At 41.6% G+C, this 20,137-nt stretch overlaps 1 protein-coding gene across 3 annotated transcripts in view; it reads right to left on the reverse strand.

Moving 5' to 3' along the window:
• map3k7 (mitogen-activated protein kinase kinase kinase 7) overlaps positions 1-20,137 on the reverse strand; it is a 135,349-nt gene that overhangs the window by 58,550 nt on the left and 56,662 nt on the right. For all 3 annotated transcript variants that reach the window (XM_043685197.2, XM_043685204.2, XM_043685217.2), the window contains 5 exons: positions 9,966-10,104; positions 7,930-8,054; positions 6,720-6,848; positions 3,293-3,423; positions 2,719-2,800 (listed from right to left, as the gene is read on the reverse strand). In XM_043685197.2, the coding sequence (XP_043541132.1) occupies positions 2,719-2,800; positions 3,293-3,423; positions 6,720-6,848; positions 7,930-8,054; positions 9,966-10,104 (606 nt within the window). The remainder of the gene's footprint in view (positions 1-2,718; positions 2,801-3,292; positions 3,424-6,719; positions 6,849-7,929; positions 8,055-9,965; positions 10,105-20,137) is intronic.

Genomic DNA, 20,137 nt, shown 5'->3' on the forward strand with positions numbered 1-20,137 from the left:
TCCGGATAGGCGTTTAGTTCGTTTCAATTCAAAAATTTTACCAATGAATTTTAAAGCTTCATTTGTTACTGTCTGTACAATACTTCTATGTTGGATTATTGATTCTTTTAGATGGAAGATCAATATTGGCTAATTGTTTGTTGACCAGAGTTACTAGAACATGGGTTTTTAGTTCAGCTTGTTGTCTTGATCAAGTCGATAGCGCAGCTACCAGAATTTTAGACTCTTGAGTCTAAAATTTAACAGCATAGGAGGCCACCGTTTGGCACATTGTAGTCAACAAAATCTGACTACACAAATTCCATTTTTCAACTTTTGCTCTATAGCCATGGAGGCTATGGCAATGCAATTGAATAATTAATACTGCCTAAACGTTCCAAAAGGTATCAACTCAATCAGCTTTTCAAAGCAGTGAATTCTAATTCCTACCACCTTCTAGGTGAAAATGTTTCTTCTGTTATCTTAAATCGATGACCCCTGATTATGACCTCTACTAATGGAAAATATGCAGCCTATCCATATCCTTCATAATTTTATACATCTCTGAGGTCCCACTCAACATTTGCTGCTGCTGCTGCAAAAAAAAAAACAGCCCAACTTATCTAATCTTTCCAGATAACTTGGACTCTCTAGATCAGGTAGTACCCTTGTAAACTCCTCTGCACCTTCTCTAGTGCAATTACATACTTATCAGGGAGAAAGTGAGGTCTGCAGACGCTGGAGATCAAAGCTGAAACTTTATTGCTGGAACAGCACAGCAGGTCAGGCAGCATCTAGGGAACAGAAGATTCGACGTTTCGGGCACATGCCCTTCTTCAGGAATGAGCAGAGTGTGTTCAGCAGGAGAAGATAAAAGGTAGGGAGGAGGGACTTGGAGGAGGGGCGTTGGAAATGTGATAGGTGGAAAGAGGTCAAGGTGAAGGTGATAGGTCGGAGTAGGGTGGAGGCGGAGAGGTCAAGAAGAAGACTGCAGGTCAGGAAGGCGGTGCCGGGCTGGAGGGATTCAGCTGAGACAAGGTGGGGGGAGGGGGGATGAAGAAACTGGTGAAGTCCAAGTTCATCCCCTGTGGTTGGAGGGTTCCCAGTCGGAAGATAAGACGCTCCTCCTCCGACCGTCGCGTTGTTGTGGTTTGGCGGTGGATGAGTCCAATGACCTGCATATCCTCGGTGGAGTGGGAGGGGGAGTTGAAATGCTGTGCTACAGGGTGATTGGGTTGGTTCGTCCGGCTGGCCCAGAGGTGCTCTCTGAATCGCTCTGCAAGTAGGCGGCCTGTCTCCCCAATATAGAGGAGGCCACACCGGCTGCAGCGGATGCAGTAGATAATGTGGGTGGAGGTGCAGGTGAATCTGTGGCGGATATGGAAGTTTCCTTTGGGGCCTTGGAGAGAAGTGAGGGGGGAGGTGTGGGCCCAAGTGTTGCACCTCCTGCGGTTGCAAGGGAAGGTGCCGGGAGTGGAGGTTGGGTTGGTGGGAGGTATGGATCTGACAAGGGAGTCGCGGAGGGAGTGGTCTCTACGGAAAGCTTTATCTACTGCATCCGCTGCAGCCGGTGTGGCCTCCTCTATATTGGGGAGACAGGCCGCCTACTTGCGGAGCGATTCAGAGAGCACCTCTGGGCCACCCAGACGAGCCAACCCAATCACCCTGTAGCACAGCATTTCAACTCCCCCTCCCACTCCACCGAGGATATGCAGGTCATTGGACTCATCCACCGCCAAACCACAACAACGCGACGGTCGGAGGAGGAGCGTCTTATCTTCCGACTGGGAACCCTCCAACCACAGGGGATGAACTTGGACTTCACCAGTTTCTTCATCCCCCCTCCCCCCACCTTGTCTCAGCCGAATCCCTCCAGCCCGGCACCGCCTTCCTGACCTGCAGTCTTCTTCTTGACCTCTCCGCCTCCACCCTACTCCGACCTATCACCCTCACCTTGACCTCTTTCCACCTATCACATTTCCAACGCCCCTCCTCCAAGTCCCTCCTCCCTACCTTTTATCTTCTCCTGCTGAACACTCTCTGCTCATTCCTGAAGAAGGGCATGTGCCCGAAACGTCGAATCTTCTGTTCCCTAGATGCTGCCTGACCTGCTGTGCTGTTCCAGCAATAAAGTTTCAGCATACTTCTTATCATGCAGTCACGAGAACTGCACACCTTATTGCAGTTGTAGCCAAACTACATTTTATACAGATCCCACATAACCACCTAGTCTTCGTATTCTAAGCATTAGCTAATAAAGGCAAGTACCCTTTATACTTTCTTAACCACCATTCATAAAACATCTCTTTGTGACATTAATTCTCATAAAGCAAGTTTGGGGTGCAATGATCAAACAAATATTGCAATCTTTGTGCAATATTCTTGCAGGTTTTCTTTAGCTGGTGCTACAGTTCTTAAACTAGGATCCAAGAATTAAGGATTAAGGTAGGACACAAACCCACGAGCTCCACCCCCTTAAAAGAGAAGAAATTGACCCTCCGGGTTTAACCTTTTGAAAAGACACTCAACTATATCAACACGTGAGACATGAAAAAAATCTTTAAACATCAGGTCCTTTACATTACAGGGGATGGTTGATGGTAGTGAATTTCCATCACAAGTTGCATTTCTCCAATGTCAATAGCTTCTCAATTCTTGCAGTTGCATCTCCTTTTGACAAACAGTTAAAGAAATCTCTCCTGCTTTGCCCTTTCAGATTAAGGTATTGTTGTTTCATACCTGTGCTCGTAGCAGAGTTACTTTGGCTCACATCTGAGTAGTGGCATGGGTATTGAAGAGGTTCTTCTGCTCCTGGAAAATACTGAACACAAAAAAATTACAGCAGACTGCAGATTTGGGTAACATGATCACAAGTCTATCACAATCAATACGTTGATGCACAGAACAGGATTCAGAAATACAAGAGCTGTGATATATATGGTCACAGATACCTTGACCCTGACTACATCAGGGTCAATTTTGTAAACAATATAAAGGAAATTTCAATTATCACCTGAAGACTGAAGTGTGCCACCATTCAATTTTTTTTTTTAAACAGCAGAAAGTTTACTAAATGGAATAATTTAGCTCAGTTGGTGGCATCTTTAGTCTGAAAATTATGGATACACACTTCACTCCTGAGTGAGCATTTTACTTATGCAAACATTTAGAACTCCTATTCCTATGCTCTTCAATGAATCAACTCATTTATTAACAACAAAATTGCAAATAAGTGCAAAAGTAGGCCGTCAGGTATGCTTGAACAATGTTATTAGAATCTCATCAGCACAAAGTATTAAACATTGAAACTTACCTTCATTAAATGAGTCATTATCCTTACTATCTCTTCCATTGAGGGGCGTTGTGCAGGATCTTTCGACCAACAGCGAGTCATTAGACTCTCAATAGGTTTAGGCAGATTTTTGATTAGAGGTGGTCGAGTACCTACAACAACATGGATGGAGCCAATCTGAAATATCCTAATTAACTTCAGGTACATTTTATTATTTGATCAATTTTACAAATCTAAAATTCTATCCCAGGATCAAAGTACTAATTCCAATGAATAAAGATTGTAAGAAATCATGCCTCATTCCAACTTCTCAATTCAGAAGTTCAACAATTTTTCAAGGGGAAATTGGGTGAGAAAGGAAAGGAATGAATAGAAGAGTTAGGAGAATTTCCCTAGATTTAGTTGTTATGTTCCCCAGATGCATCCTCTGATACTACTTTTCTTTGCCTATAAATACATCCTTTTATTCCATTTTCTCTCATGCATATATCCAGATTCCCCTTCAATACAGCTGTGTTATTTCTTTCAATCACAACATCTGGTAGCAAGTTTCCCATACTCAAGTTTCATGTGAATACAAAATAAAACTGAACCTGACATAATTAGGTAGTTATGCAGTTATGCTGTTTTAAAATCAGCTGACTTATCAATAAAATACTGATCTTTAAGCAATCTTCTTCATCCCCTTCTACAGTAAATGAAAACATTATTGTAGAAGAACTTAAAACTACATACTAATGAATGTTTCTCATTTTTGATAAATATGCTGACAATTTTGACAAAATACTCCCAGTAAAGAAGCACTCCTAATAATGAAGCACTTCCAGTAGGGAGACAGTCTTTGTGAAAAATTGAATAAATAATTATCAATCATTCTTTTTGTTTTAATCACAACTTTTAATTGAAGTGATGCTTTACACATTTAGTTTAGTTTTATATATCAGACTTCAAAAAAAACTTTTCTTCTCAGGACTTCTTTCTCCATTCAAAAAAATTTTGACTGCAATCTTTTACCAAAGAAGGCTACATATTTTTTACTGCAATGCAAATTTTTGTCAACGAAATACAAGTACAGCAGCATATTTATAAAATACTCAAAGTAATTTTTTGACAAAAGTACTCATGTTGCTTTGAAATATACCATTAACTACTACAGAATTGCTTAAATCTAACTTGCAGTACATTTTGTAACAATATCTCAAAATTTCAATTGGTCACAAATTAACTCAAAGTAAGCTTTTCCACCCCTCCAACCTGTTCAGCAAGCAAGATGCAATTGATTTTCATACCTAATAACAAACTTAATTTTTTGTCCAAGTAGAAGACAATTTTATGGTTTTTAAATATAATTGTTACAACTGCAGTTTTCAGTGCAAAGCAGTTTAGCTTCACAATGACAATAAGCAATTGTCATGTACATCAGAGCCTTGGCCTAAGTACAGAACAAAATAGAATGTGTTTCTACTTCTAAATGTCAGTGTATTTCTAAAGACATCTTAAAGGATTTAAACTTCTGATCAAATGAATAGAAATATAATGTTATTGTAATTTAAAATTTCAATTGTATAAATGCACTGAGCAAGTTTGAAGATACAATTACGATATTTCAATACAACTTATCGTTTATCTTTTGTTCGACTACTTTTAAACGTGCCACAAACAGCTGTGAATTGAGAGTTAATTTGCATTCAAATCAGTGCTGGTGCCACAATCTAACTGGCCACACTATAAGTGGCAAGAGTAGTATGTCTGCATATGCCTCCAATTTTCTCCTTTCCTGAACTCCAGATCAGAATGGAGACCTTCTATGGGGAAACCATGGGCAAAAGTTGAGCTAGAGTTTCAGTTCTGAAATCTTTTGTAGTGATATTGAGAGGCATAAAGTTTTATCATCCCTTTTCTCAAAGAAAATAGAGCTTTGGAAACAAGTTCAGACCCCGAGATATCCCTTTGGCAACTAGTAAACTTGATGAAGAAAATCAAAATCAAATCAAATAATACTGATTCCAATCTTGAGAGTTCATGATTGAAATTAGTAAGCCTATCATTCATTCTTAAAACATTCCGTATCTTTGTCAGACAAAACAATGAACGTATAAAATATTTTAAAAGGGCTGGCCAGGGAATATAACAGCAAAATCTTTTGTTTATGATTTAAAGTGAATTCTTATTCAGTTGCTATCAGGGCAAAGGAAATTTAAAATGTTAAATAGATGCCAAATTGTAAACAGACTACCTGGTAGAACTGCAGAAATACTGGAATCCTAAAACAATGTGAAACTTTAATGGTAGTTCATTACCTGCTCAAAGGATGTCATAGAATATAGGTAGAACATAGAACAGTGCAGCACAGAACAGGGCCTTCAGCCCACGATGTTGTGCCGACCATTGACCCTCATGTATGCACTCTCAAATTTCTGTGACCATATGCATGTCCAGCAGCCTCTTAAATGTCCCCAATGACCTGATTCCACAACTGCTGCTGGCAACGCATTCCATGCTCTCACAACTCTCTGTGTAAAGAACCTGCCTCTGACATCCCCTCTATACTTTCCAACCAGTTTAAAACTATGACCCTTCGTGTTAGCCATTTCTGCCCTGGGAAATAGTCCCTGGCTATCGACTCTATCTAGGCCTCTCATTATCTTGTATATCTCAATTAGGTCCCCTCTCCTCCTCCTTTTCTCCAATGAAAAAGGTCATGTCATGTCATTTCAGGATGCATGGACTTTGGTGATTGGAAATACGGACTTGGCATGGCACATTTCTTCCTTGCCTTGCAAAATTAACTGTCAAGCCTCAAAAAACCTATTGCATCCATTATAAAAAAATTACACAAGGAAGAAACTGTCAGTCTTGCCTCACTGATAACACTATTAGCTCAGAGTCGTAAGGCTAGGGATCAAGTCCCACCCCATGGGCTGGAGCAAATAATCTAGGTTGACACTTCAGTGCAATTGAGGGAGTGCCACATTGCTGGTGGACTCCACTTTCACACAGAACTTTGAACGGAGGTCCCACCTGCCCTTTCAGATGGATGTAAAAGATCCAACAATTTTTTTTTGTTGGTAAAGATTAGAGGAGCGCCCTCTGGTGTCCTGATCAATCACTCTCAAACACCATCACTAAAACACAGTCATTTCCTGACTGCTGCTGTGGAACCTTAAGGTGTATAACTTGGCTGTTTTGTTTCTAACATCACAACAGTGATGACAAGCTTTGATGGATTTTGAGCATGCTGAGATCATGAAAAACACTACACAAGCTTATAACTTAGGCAGTCAATTATTTTGCCAAATTCAAAAACTTAATTAAATTTCATTTAGTTAAGTTAATTTTATCATTTCCCAATAATACAGATCCAAGAATACCAGTTGCTATCAGAATGGATGAGGATTCCAAACTCAAAATAACAATATTAATGCCAATTAGAAAAACACGATCTTACCATTATGAACAGCCCACATGATGCGAAAAGCGGGGCCACCAATTTCATCAAAAGGTTTTCGCCGTGTTATTACTTCCCAAAGAATGATACCCCAGCTGAAGACATCGCACTTTTCACTATAATTACTACCTGTTACAGAAGTTCAACAAGTTACTGTGACATCACAATAGAACCAGATTAAATTAAACATTACCTCAAGTTTAATAGATTCATTAATTCACAAATAAAGAGAGCATTTCAGCACTACCAAAATACAGTAAAAATTCTGACCCTATCAATTCTGCACAATTGACTCAGTTTTAGTCTGAAAGTTCAACTTGAAAAGGATTTTCAAAAAATACCTTTTCTGCTGAATCAGAGGTGGGCTGTTACTGTTGGAAAATTGAAAGATGATCCAACTGTTTACTATTGGCAGTACCAGGGTTCATGTCCAGTCAAAAAAAATTGAGTTGGTATTCAGCACTTCTTCTTAAATGCGAATTTATGCACATCAGCAGAATTAGCACCAGCTTACATGATTAATCCAGCATCAGTGTTAGGAAATTTCCACTTTGCAAAGGTACTAAAGCTATACTAATTTTTGGGGCCAAGAACCTACCTAGATCAAGAAAGAAATAGAAAGACTTCACTGTTAGAATACCCTTAGACTTCAATTCAGCCTTAATTCTAGAACCTACTTTTAATTCTTTGCATTAATTAGTTTTCAAAATTTCAAATGAGACTTTTTACAAAAAATATGCTCTCTCAACAAATCAATTAAATTGACTGAATTGCCCATGATTCACATTATTCTGTCCCAATAGACTGCAGCAACATAGTTTCGTCTGCAGAATTAATTCGTCTGCAGAATTAGTTTGTGGAGAATCCAATATCAGATCGAATACTAAATTTGTCTGGATTAGAAGTGAATTGAGTAGCTGGTATGCATGGACATATGTATATATGTATTTTTGCAACCAAACAGTGCAATATTCATTTAGGGATGCTTTCTTTGCTGAACTTACTGAAACCTGCTAGTGATGGAAAATCCAATTTATTCTTATCTGTCTGCCTACCTGGAACCCTGAGGGCAATTTCCCTATCTTCGTTGAAATCAGTTGACTCAGCAGAGCCCAAGGATGAAGGTTGGTGATTTTGGTTTAAAAGAGCATTGAGATCGTTAAGTCACTGCATCATTAAGTCTGAACAAATTTCAATGTCAATCCCTCACCTTCAAAAACCTCTGGGGCCATCCAAGCAGCACTTCCCTTGTTGTTGGTCATGTGAGTTTGAATATCACATGCTGTGCCGAAATCACAGATTTTCAGAACTGTCCCACCAGCAACCAGCAGCAAGCTGTCATAGGAAAACACAGGACTGGAAATATCAGCATTGTATACTGGGGTGCACAACATGTGCTTGATTAATCAAGAAAACAAAACAAGGGAAGTATATTTCGTGAAACGATAAACATTAAAAAGACAATGTTTTATTGAGGATCTCAAATGAATTAATGTATAATAAATGGGTAGCATGGTGGCTCAGTGGTTAGCATTGCTGCCTCAGAGCACCAGGGACTCAGGTTCAATTTCAGCTTTGGAGTTTGCATGTTCTTAGTGTCTGCAAAGGTTTCCTCCCACAATCCAAAGATCTGCAGATTAGATGGATTGGCCGTGATAAATTGCCTTGTAGTGTCCAGGCATGTGCAGGCTATAATGAGTTAGCTGTGGTAAATGTGCAGTTTTGGGGAGTCTGGGTCTGGGTGGGATGCTCTTCGGAGGGTCATTGCAGACTTGATGGGCCAAATGGCCTCATTCTGCACTGTATGGTTTCTATGAAGTCAGACAGAAACAAAGTCACAGTTAAATTGACAAATGTGGCAACAAATTGTACACTGCAAAATCCCATAAACAAAAGTCTGATGAATGTTTTTGATCAGCGCAAGGGTCAATTCTTCTTTTTCATAACAATGGAATCATTTCTGCCCACTAAGTATCAGAACAGGCAGATATTTAAATTCCAATTAGAAGGATATCCCCTCAAACAACGCAGTGCCACTTCATTAGTACACAGGACTGTCAATTTTGATTACATACTTAAATCGGAGAAAGTAAAAGGTGATCTCAATGCTTTCTTTTGAGGCAAAAATATTGTCACGTTAACTAATGAAATTAGGAGTGGAAAATTAGTTTCACCCGAAAAGTGTTCCAGTGAATTTAAAAGACACATTCCATATAAGTTTATAGATAATTCCAGATAACAAATTACATACTTCAGTCTTTTACATTGCCAAGAGCTAATTTTTTCCCCAACTTCAACATTACATTTCTGTCCTACCTTTATCGGGGGAACTCTAAACCAGCTCATCATCTTGGATTTGCCCAATGCTCTCCTAGAATAATTTACACTTCATAAATGACAACACATTTAGAATGAAGTGGTTCACAACCTCACCCATTTTAATTCAAGTATTCTCTTCATATATATCCTATTCCCTGTACCAATTTCAAGACCTAACGCGTTTCCATTAACCTCCTAACAACCATTATCTCCCCAACTAATCCTTATTCCTTTGTCCACAGTAACAATTTAACCTTCTGGTTTCATTTTACTTCTTTCACTCAACATCCAGTAAAGTGCTTTGAGATATGCGTGTGTGTGTGAGAGACCAATGTTAGTCTGAGAAGGGAGATGTTCAAGGACTTGAAAAGAAAAATGCACGTGGGAGAAAAAGAGATCAGATCTTTGCAAGACAGAGATCTAAAGGTGCTTTTTGTTTTGAAAACAGGCGTGATGACAAAGGTTTTGAAAGGAATGGAAGCAGTACAAAAGAACAGGGAACCATTTCCATTACCAGCACCAGCAGACAAATGGGACAAAATTAACTCAAGATGGAATGGGGGGAGATAAGCAGGAAACTGGAGAAAGACACAGAATAAGACATAACTTGAGGAAGTGTGTGTAGGACAACGTTTATTGGTTAATGAAGATGAAAATTAGAAATGGCAAAGCAGTTGGATCTTTGCAGCAAGAATGCCAGAGGTAAGGTCAAAGATTTAAAGCAATAGTTGCTTAATAAGAGGGGCAGCAAGGGCTTATCTTTGCTCTTTCAGATGAATCTGGATTGGTATGTAGGATTGGTATAGGACATAGTGTTAATCTCAATCTAATACACCTCAATCCCAATTTCAAATGCTATTATTTTTCATCTTTTATAAATCATGTGTATGCTGCACTCGATAACAATGTTATTAACAAATCACTTACTTTGGTGGTTTCAGGTCCCTGTGGATTAAAGCCTTGGGTTTCATGCCATGTAGGTATGCCACTCCTTGTGCACATTGTAAACACCAATTCATTGCGTGGGCTGCAGTGTAGAACGGTAGGGGCTCGGCCCCATGTAGCACTGTCAATCAACAACAGCTCTTTAACAGACATTATTAAAAGATGGTCTATTTAAGTATTTGACAATTCTCGGTTAGTATTTTAACATGGCTTAAATTTACCAACAATGTACATCTATCAAATGAAGTTCACAACAATTAAGAGCAATTGTCTCAAAATAGAGGGGATCAAATGTGTTTTGAAGAGTCATACTGGACTCAAAGCATTTTCTCTGTCTCACCACAGATGATGCCAGATTGGAGTTTCTCCAGCATTTTTTTTTTATTTACTCGCATCTGCTAGAAATAATCAACTTTATGTTTAAAGTGCCCAAACTGCAACTGTAATCTGAATGGAACTAGCTTGATGTTTCAAACATACAGAATTGAATGCCTTGGAAACAGCATAACAATGTTCAAGAGATAATTTGGTTTTCTGAAGAGGTCATCATAGCGACACGGTAAAAAGGCAGGAAGACCAAGAGAAAGGGTGCAGCCTCAAAGAAAATCAGTTTATCCACGTTTTAATGATTCTGTAACATTCTTAATTGCTTACTGAAAAGCCTAAAAAGATGCATCAGTTGTATTAAATAAAACCGATTAGGTAATATAATATGAGTTTCATTTTAGATCAGTCGATCACAACAGATCTTCACCTGTTCAGCCAACAAGGTTCTATACATTCCTTCTTTAAATCTATTGAATTAATTATATAGAATACTGAAGTAAAATTAAGGTGTTTTCACACAAAGCCTGGAATCGATGACAATATGGAGTTTTCTTCTTCCTGGCTGTAGTACTGAATAAAAATTTGCTTAGAGATATCTTGTTTAGTCATTACTAAGGCCACTTTTCAGTGCTAGATAGAATCGTAAAAAGATAGATATGTTGACGTGGAAGGTCATTAGATGCCCCTGTACCAAAAGCAGCATCAAAATTTGTGTTAAAGTTTCTTAAAACTGACAGAATCACCAGAAATAGATTACAACGATGATAAATGATTGCCGCGTTAGTTTACACGAGATCAGTTTGAATATAAAGCCTATGAAAATCTTGATTGACCCGGAGAGATGAGAAAAAGCCGCAGTTTTTATCCCGTTTAACCCTTTTATACAGTTTACTTTATTCCATGTGAAATCATCTACAATAAACAAGACTTTTGCAATATTGGGTACAGGACTCATCAGTCCGGAGTGTCTGCTTTGACATAAACACAGGTGTTATATCTGAAAATACACCCAGTTCTGCCCACTCCAGGTTACACTCAAAGATCGGCCCCATTTCACGGAAACATGTCTAACATAAACTTGGTATGTATGGGCAGGTGTCAGTGTAAACAAATGACTCAAGGTGAATGTTAAACATAACCAATATTTTCCTTCTTGGACCATTAACTTTTAATTATCAAATGGCATGTTTAAAAATTTGTAATTCTGGAAATTTTGAAATATTAATTGTGACCTATACCTATGGTATAAAATCAAATCAGAAAACTCAGTATGACACAATAAGGTTATCCTATTTTAAAAAATACTTTAAGAATTTAAATTAAAAGGCTAGAAAACTGATCCAGTTTCCAACGCCTACTGCTAATGTAGTTCTAACACTGGCAGATTACCAATGCCACCCAATAAAGCGAGGTGTATGCTCACATTTGAGAATCATGGGTGCGGCTAGATGTGCGATCTGAAACTTAAACAAAAGATACGTGAGATTGAGGAGACGTGAATGTGTTATTGTGTGTAAAACTCACATTTATTCAAAATTCCACAATCTTTTAATTCCAGTTTACAGGTCACAGAGTCAGTCACTGACACACAAGTTTATGTAATTGCAAATGCAGAGGAATCCTGAGGTCCCAACAGCTATTGCAACCGAACTTCACCTATTTTACACATATTAAATCAGTGCTTCCTCAACCTTTCCCCCTCCAGTGTAATCCAATTCTGAATCTCAAAACATTACTATGCACATGGTGATGACATGGAGAGAAAGCTAATAACAACAGGGTGTTGGGATCAGATAATTATCCTGGAGCTTAGAACCCAAAGATTCAGCTCGTTACTCCCCTTCATGTCCTGACCCCAACTTTGGCAAGATCTTCATTGAATAATTTATGCTACATATTTAACTATAGTAATACCATTCACTTTTCTCTTCCAGTTATGATATTTTATTGTTGGCATGGACCTTCACTGTGGGAACGCAAGACGTCAAATTTGCAAGGCGACATATTTTGGAATAGTGATTTTGGTTGACTGAATAGTCTAATTTTATATAGTAATTATTCATGTTAAATTGCAGGGCAACTTTCATGAAGTATGGTGTGTTAGAAACCTCCATAATTTACAGTCCTTAATAATTTGAGTTATCTTCACTCTGCCATCGCCTAACAATACTGATCAAACTTTGTCAATCACATCAGATCAATTTACAGAGCACTTCAAAACTGAGGTCATAACTTCATATTGGTTCTGAACATCATTACCTCAATAAAGCTAACTGCATTGCCCTTGCAGGCTACCTGCCAAGTCAGCCTGCCAGATGTTCACATACGTAGTACCAACTTCTTTACAATTTTCAAATGTCTGAACTGACCAGAAAGGGGATACTCCCTTATTGGAGATGTTGTTATGTTCCCAGCAGATGCTTATACTGGTCACGTCTGATCCCAGAATCAAACAACTCAACAGACCTTAATTTGTCCTTTACCAATTTGTTTAGCGCAATAGTCAGTCAACTGGGGGGGGGGGGGGGGGGGGGGGGGGGGGGAATGATAGACAATCAAAGAAGACCAAATTTCAGAGAAGTGAAAGAATAATAAGGCAATAATAGTAAGGAACTCCACTGAAATAACTGGGACAGCTTAAGCATGCAAGGTAGAGGGGGAACAAAATTCTTAAACTGCATCCAGAAAGCAAGGGGGCAGCTACAAACAGAATATTCAGAAATAAGCCCAGGTAAATAGAAGGTGTATCAGTAGGGGTGGTGATGGTGTAATGATATTATTGCTAGACTAGTAATCCAGAGACGCAGGTAATATTCTGAGGCGTAGGTAGATTGTATTTTGAATTCAATAGAAGTATGGATTTAAGAGTCTAATGATGACCATGAAATCATTGTCAATTGTTTGAAAATCCCACCTGGTTGATGAATGTCCCTTAGGGAAGGAAACCGCTGCTCTTACCTGGTCTGGTATACATATGACTCCAGACCCACAGCAATGTGACTAACTTTTAACTGTCCTTTGGGCAATTGGTGGTGAGCATTAAATGTTGGTCTGGCTAACAACATTCTAATCTTGTGAATGAATTAAAAAACAATACATAGGAGCATTTTGCAGATTTAGGATAGTTAGGTTGAGGGCAGTTATGGAAGAGGATAAGGTTGGTTCAGGAATAAAAGTTCTAAACTGGGCTAATTTTACTTAGATCTATGATTTGATTCAACTGGACTGGGAACAGCTACTGCAAATAAAATGGTGTCAGTGGGAAACATTTAAAGACAAAATAATGTATGTCACTGAGACAGCCAGCCAAACAAATTCAGTCTTTCTGCCCCTATTTTCACAACACAGGAAAAGGAAAACCTTCAAAGACTCTCAAAATTGATCCCAACGGTTCCTAACTAGACTTTTAAATAACCAATCGCAGACTCTGAAAATTCAATTCCAGAAACTGGTTTGTATCTTAATCAAAAGACTTTGGAATTTATTGACAGTGTAGTAACTTCAGGAAAGTAAAATTAAACTGATTTGTCTATGTTTTAAACATGAAAACCTTTGTTTTCATTCTTACACACAAGACTGAGACAAACAAATGCAGTTAAGGGATAAATGAAAGAAAACAAGAAAACTGTCCAGATTATCTAAGTGAGTTTACATACTTTGTTCTACAGGTATAGACGGTTAATTTTCTGAAAATGTTGATCAGGGTCACCTTTACAGTTCACCTAGATAAAGGCATTGATACTTATCATATAGTTTTCTATTCTCTGAGCTCACAGGAGTTTGGGCAGACATTCTCCCCGTGTCTGCGTGGGTTTCCTCCGGGTGCTCCGGTTTCCTCCCACAGTCCTAAAAATGTGCAGGTTAGGTGAATTGGCCACGCTAAATTGCCCGTAGTGTTAGGTGTTAGGTCTGGGTGGGTGCGCTTCGGCGGGTCGGTGTGGACTTGTTGGGCCGAAGGGCCTGTTTCCACACTGTAAGTAATCTAATCTAATCTAATCTTTCATGCTGAAGCATCAAGAGCCAGATTCCTTTTCACCAAAAATACATTCTAAAACCCAATTCAAACCCTGACTACTCCATGCCAGATTAACCATCCCCTCCACGAGGTCCTAGTTACCATTCAACATCTGCCATCTGCTTACGAAAAATACTTGATAAACAAATTCCCAGGTAATGACCTTCTTAATGCTGCTTTCTATTTAAAACATAATGCTCTTCCCTGGTGACAAAACATCTGTAGAACCTTCTGATCAGGAACCAACTTGCAATTAATTCCCAAACCCAATCTCATGAATAAATAAAAACTTGTCTGTTCTGTGTCACTTTTAACACAAGCTGTTAACCACAGTCCATAAAATCTTCTTCAGCTCAATTCCCAATTCACAGCTCCAAACCAGAATTGTTAAAAGAATAAGACAAAAACAACATTAAAAAAATCATTGAAGGCACTAACAAAGAGAGGGAGCAGCAGGGCGCGCAGGCAAGAGAGAGCGAGAGCGAGAGCGAGAGAGCGAGAGCGCGAAAATCAAAGTGAGCGAGCGAGAGAGAGACACAAAGCAAGAGAGAGACAACCAAAGCGAGAGAGAGAGACAACCAAAGCGAGAGAGAGAGAGAGAGAGAGACAACCAAAGCGAGAGAGAGAGAGAGAGAGAGACAACCAAAGCGAGAGAGAGAGAGAGAGACAACCAAAGCGAGAGAGAGAGAGAGAGAGACAACCAAAGCAGAGAGAGAGAGAGAGAGAGACAACCAAAGCGAGAGAGAGAGAGAGAGAGACAACCAAAGCGAGAGAGAGAGAGAGACAACCAAAGCGAGAGAGAGAGAGAGACAACCAAAGCGAGAGAGAGAGAGAGACAACCAAAGCGAGAGAGAGAGAGAGAGAGACAACCAAAGCGAGAGAGAGAGAGAGAGAGACAACCAAAGCGAGAGAGAGAGAGAGAGACAACCAAAGCGAGAGAGAGAGAGAAACAAAGCGAGAGAGAGAGTGAGAAAGAAAAACAAAGCGAGAGAGAGAAACAAAGCGAGAGAGAGAGAAACAAAGCGAGAGAGAGAGAAACAAAGCGAGAGAGAGAGAAACAAAGCGAGAGAGAGAGAAACAAAGCGAGAGAGAGAGAAACAAAGCGAGAGAGAGAAACAAAGCGAGAGAGAGCGAGAGAGAGAGAAACAAAGCGAGAGAGAGAGAAACAAAGCGAGAGAGAGAGAAACAAAGCGAGAGAGAGAGAAACAAAGCGAGAGAGAGAGAAACAAAGCGAGAGAGAGAGAAACAAAGCGAGAGAGAGAGAAACAAAGCGAGAGAGAGAGAAACAAAGCGAGAGAGAGAGAAACAAAGCGAGAGAGAGAGAAACAAAGCGAGAGAGAGAGAAACAAAGCGAGAGAGAGAGAAACAAAGCGAGAGAGAGAGAAACACAGCGAGAGAGAGAGAAACACAGCGAGAGAGAGAGAAACAAAGCGAGAGAGAGAGAGAAACAAAGCGAGAGAGAGAGAGAAACAAAGCGAGAGAGAGAGAGAAACAAAGCGAGAGAGAGAGAGAAACAAAGCGAGAGAGAGAGAGAAACAAAGCGAGAGAGAGAGAGAAACAAAGCGAGAGAGAGAAAAACAAAGCGAGAGAGAGAGAAACAAAGCGAGAGAGAGAGAGAAACAAAGCGAGAGAGAGAGAGAGAGAGAGAGAGAGAGAGAGAGAGAGAGAGAGAGAGAGAGAGAAAGAGAGAGAGAGAAAGAGAAACAAAGCGAGAGAGAGAGAAACAAAGCGAGACAGAGAGAGAAACAAAGCAAGAGAGAGAGAGAAACAAAGCTAGAAACAAAGCGAGAGAGAGAAACAAAGCGAGAAACAAAGCGAGAGAGAGAGAGAGAGAAACAAAGCGAGAGAGAGAGAAACACAAAGCGCGAGAGAGAGAAAAACAAAGCGCGAGAGAAAAACAAAGCGAGAGAGAGAGACAGAGAGAAACACAGCAAGAGAGAGACAAAGCGAGAGGCAGACACACAAAGCGAGAGAGACAGACAGACACACAAAGCGAGAGAGAGACAGACAAAGCGAGCAAGCGAGAGACAGACAAAGTGAGCGAGCGAGAGAGAGAGATAAGAGACAATGCGAGCGAGGGAGCGAGAGAGAGACAGAGAGAAAACGCGAGAGAGAGACAGAGAGAAAACGCGAGAGAGAGACAGAGAGAAAACGCGAGAGAGAGACAGAGAGAAAACGCGAGAGAGAGACAGAGAGAAAACGCGAGAGAGAGACAGAGAGAAAACGCGAGAGAGAGACAGAGAGAAAACGCGAGAGAGAGACAGAGAGAAAACGCGAGAGAGAGACAGAGAGAAAACGCGAGAGAGAGACAGAGAGAAAACGCGAGAGAGAGACAGAGAGAAAACGCGAGAGAGAGACAGAGAGAAAACGCGAGAGAGAGACAGAGAGAAAACGCGAGAGAGAGACAGAGAGAAAACGCGAGAGAGAGACAGAGAGAAAACGCGAGAGAGAGACAGAGAGAAAACGCGAGAGAGAGACAGAGAGAAAACGCGAGAGAGAGACAGAGAGAAAACGCGAGAGAGAGACAGAGAGAAAACGCGAGAGAGAGACAGAGAGAAAACGCGAGAGAGAGACAGAGAGAAAACGCGAGAGAGAGACAGAGAGAAAACGCGAGAGAGAGACAGAGAGAAAACGCGAGAGAGAGACAGAGAGAAAACGCGAGAGAGAGACAGAGAGAAAACGCGAGAGAGAGACAGAGAGAAAACGCGAGAGAGAGACAGAGAGAAAACGCGAGAGAGAGACAGAGAGAAAACGCGAGAGAGAGACAGAGAGAAAACGCGAGAGAGAGACAGAGAGAAAACGCGAGAGAGAGAGACAGACAGAAAAAGCGAGAGAGAGAGACAGACAGAAAAAGCGAGAGAGAGACAGAGAGAAAACGCGAGAGAGAGACAGAGAGAAAACGCGAGAGAGAGACAGAGAGAAAACGCGAGAGAGAGACAGAGAGAAAACGCGAGAGAGAGACAGAGAGAAAACGCGAGAGAGAGACAGAGAGAAAACGCGAGAGAGAGAGACAGAGAGAAAACGCGAGAGAGAGAGACAGAGAGAAAACGCGAGAGAGAGACAGAGAGAAAACGCGAGAGAGAGACAGAGAGAAAACGCGAGAGAGAGACAGAGAGAAAACGCGAGAGAGAGACAGAGAGAAAACGCGAGAGAGAGACAGAGAGAAAACGCGAGAGAGAGACAGAGAGAAAACGCGAGAGAGAGACAGAGAGAAAACGCGAGAGAGAGACAGAGAGAAAACGCGAGAGAGAGACAGAGAGAAAACGCGAGAGAGAGACAGAGAGAAAACGCGAGAGAGAGACAGAGAGAAAACGCGAGAGAGAGACAGAGAGAAAACGCGAGAGAGAGACAGAGAGAAAACGCGAGAGAGAGACAGAGAGAAAACGCGAGAGAGAGAGACAGACAGAAAAAGCGAGAGAGAGACAGAGAGAAAACGCGAGAGAGAGACAGAGAGAAAACGCGAGAGAGAGACAGAGAGAAAACGCGAGAGAGAGACAGAGAGAAAACGCGAGAGAGAGACAGAGAGAAAACGCGAGAGAGAGAGACAGAGAGAAAACGCGAGAGAGAGAGACAGAGAGAAAACGCGAGAGAGAGACAGAGAGAAAACGCGAGAGAGAGACAGAGAGAAAACGCGAGAGAGAGACAGAGAGAAAACGCGAGAGAGAGACAGACAGAAAACGCGAGAGAGAGACAGACAGAAAAAGCGAGAGAGAGAGACAGACAGAAAAAGCGAGAGAGAGAGACAGACAGAAAAAGCGAGAGAGAGAGACAGACAGAAAAAGCGAGAGAGAGAGACAGACAGAAAAAGCGAGAGAGAGAGACAGACAGAAAAAGCGAGAGAGACAGACAGAAAAAGCGAGAGAGAGAGAGACAGACAGAAAAAGCGAGAGAGAGAGACAGAAAAAGCGAGAGAGAGAGAGAGAGAGAAAAAGCGAGAGAGAGAGAGACAGAAAAAGCGAGAGAGAGAGAGACAGACAGAAAAAGCGAGAGAGAGAGAGAGACAGAAAAAGCGAGAGAGAGACAGAAAAAGCGAGAGAGAGAGAGACAGAAAAAGCGAGAGAGAGAGAGACAGAAAAAGCGAGAGAGAGAGAAAGAAAAAGCGAGAGAGACAGAAAAAGCGAGAGAGAGACAGAAAAAGCGAGAGAGAGAGAGACAGAAAAAGCGAGCGAGAGAGACAGACAAAGCGAGCGAGAGAGACAGACAAAGCGAGCGAGAGAGACAGACAAAGCGAGCGAGAGAGACAGACAAAGCGAGCGAGAGAGACAGACAAAGCGAGCGAGAGAGACAGACAAAGCGAGCGAGAGAGACAGACAAAGCGAGCGAGAGAGACAGACAAAGCGAGCGAGAGAGACAGACAAAGCGAGCGAGAGAGACAGACAAAGCGAGCGAGAGAGACAGACAAAGCGAGCGAGAGAGACAGACAAAGCGAGCGAGAGAGACAGACAAAGCGAGCGAGAGAGACAGACAAAGCGAGCGAGAGAGACAGACAAAGCGAGCGAGAGAGCGAGAGAAAGCAAGAGAGAGAGAGAGAGAGAGAGAGAGAGAGAGAGGGAGACAGACAGACAAAGCGAGAGAGAGAGACAAAGACAGAGAGAGAGAGACAAAGCGAGAGAGAGAGAGAGAGAGAGAGAGAGAGAGAGACAAAGCGAGAGAGAGAGAGACAGAGACAAAGCGAGAGAGAGAGACAAAGCGAGAGAGAGAGACAAAGCGAGAGAGAGAGAGAGACAAAGCGAGAGAGAGAGAGACAAAGCGAGAGAGAGAGAGACAAAGCGAGAGAGAGAGAGACAAAGCGAGAGAGAGAGAGACAAAGCGAGAGAGAGAGAGACAAAGCGAGAGAGAGAGACAAAGCGAGAGAGAGAGAGAGAGAGAGAGAGAGAGACAAAGCGAGAGAGAGAGAGAGACAAAGCGAGAGAGAGAGAGAGACAAAGCGAGAGAGAGAGAGACAAAGCGAGAGAGAGAGAGAGACAAAGCGAGAGAGAGAGAGAGACAAAGCGAGAGAGAGAGAGACAAAGCGAGAGAGAGAGAGACAAAGCGAGAGAGAGAGAGACAAAGCGAGAGAGAGAGAGACAAAGCGAGAGAGAGAGAGACAAAGCGAGAGAGAGAGAGAGAGAGAGAGAGAGAGACAAAGCGAGAGAGAGAGAGAGACAAAGCGAGAGAGAGAGAGACAAAGCGAGAGAGAGAGAGACAAAGCGAGAGAGAGAGAGACAAAGCGAGAGAGAGAGAGACAAAGCGAGAGAGAGAGAGACAAAGCGAGAGAGAGAGACAAAGCGAGAGAGAGAGACAAAGCGAGAGAGAGAGACAAAGCGAGAGAGAGAGACAAAGCGAGAGAGAGAGAGAGACAAAGCGAGAGAGAGAGAGAGACAAAGCGAGAGAGAGAGAGAGACAAAGCGAGAGAGAGAGAGAGACAAAGCGAGACAGAGAGAGACAAAGCGCGAGAGAGAGAGACAAAGCGCGAGAGAGAGAGACAAAGCGAGAGAGAGAGAGACAAAGCGAGAGAGAGAGAGACAAAGCGCGAGAGAGAGAGACAAAGAGCGAGAGAGAGAGACAAAGCGAGAGCGAGAGAGAGACAAAGCGAGAGCGAGAGAGAGACAAAGCGAGAGAGAGAGAGAGACAAAGCGAGAGAGAGAGAGAGAGACAAAGCGAGAGAGAGAGAGAGAGACAAAGCGAGAGAGAGAGAGAGACAAAGCGAGAGAGAGAGAGAGACAAAGCGAGAGAGAGAGAGAGACAAAGCGAGAGAGAGAGAGAGACAAAGCGAGAGAGAGAGAGAGACAAAGCGAGAGAGAGAGAGAGACAAAGCGAGAGAGAGAGAGAG

This window comes from Chiloscyllium plagiosum, unplaced genomic scaffold, assembly GCF_037043375.1.
Source record: "Chiloscyllium plagiosum isolate Xiang-an unplaced genomic scaffold, Cpla_swu_hap1 HiC_scaffold_3, whole genome shotgun sequence".
Taxonomy (NCBI): Eukaryota; Metazoa; Chordata; class Chondrichthyes; order Orectolobiformes; family Hemiscylliidae; genus Chiloscyllium; species Chiloscyllium plagiosum.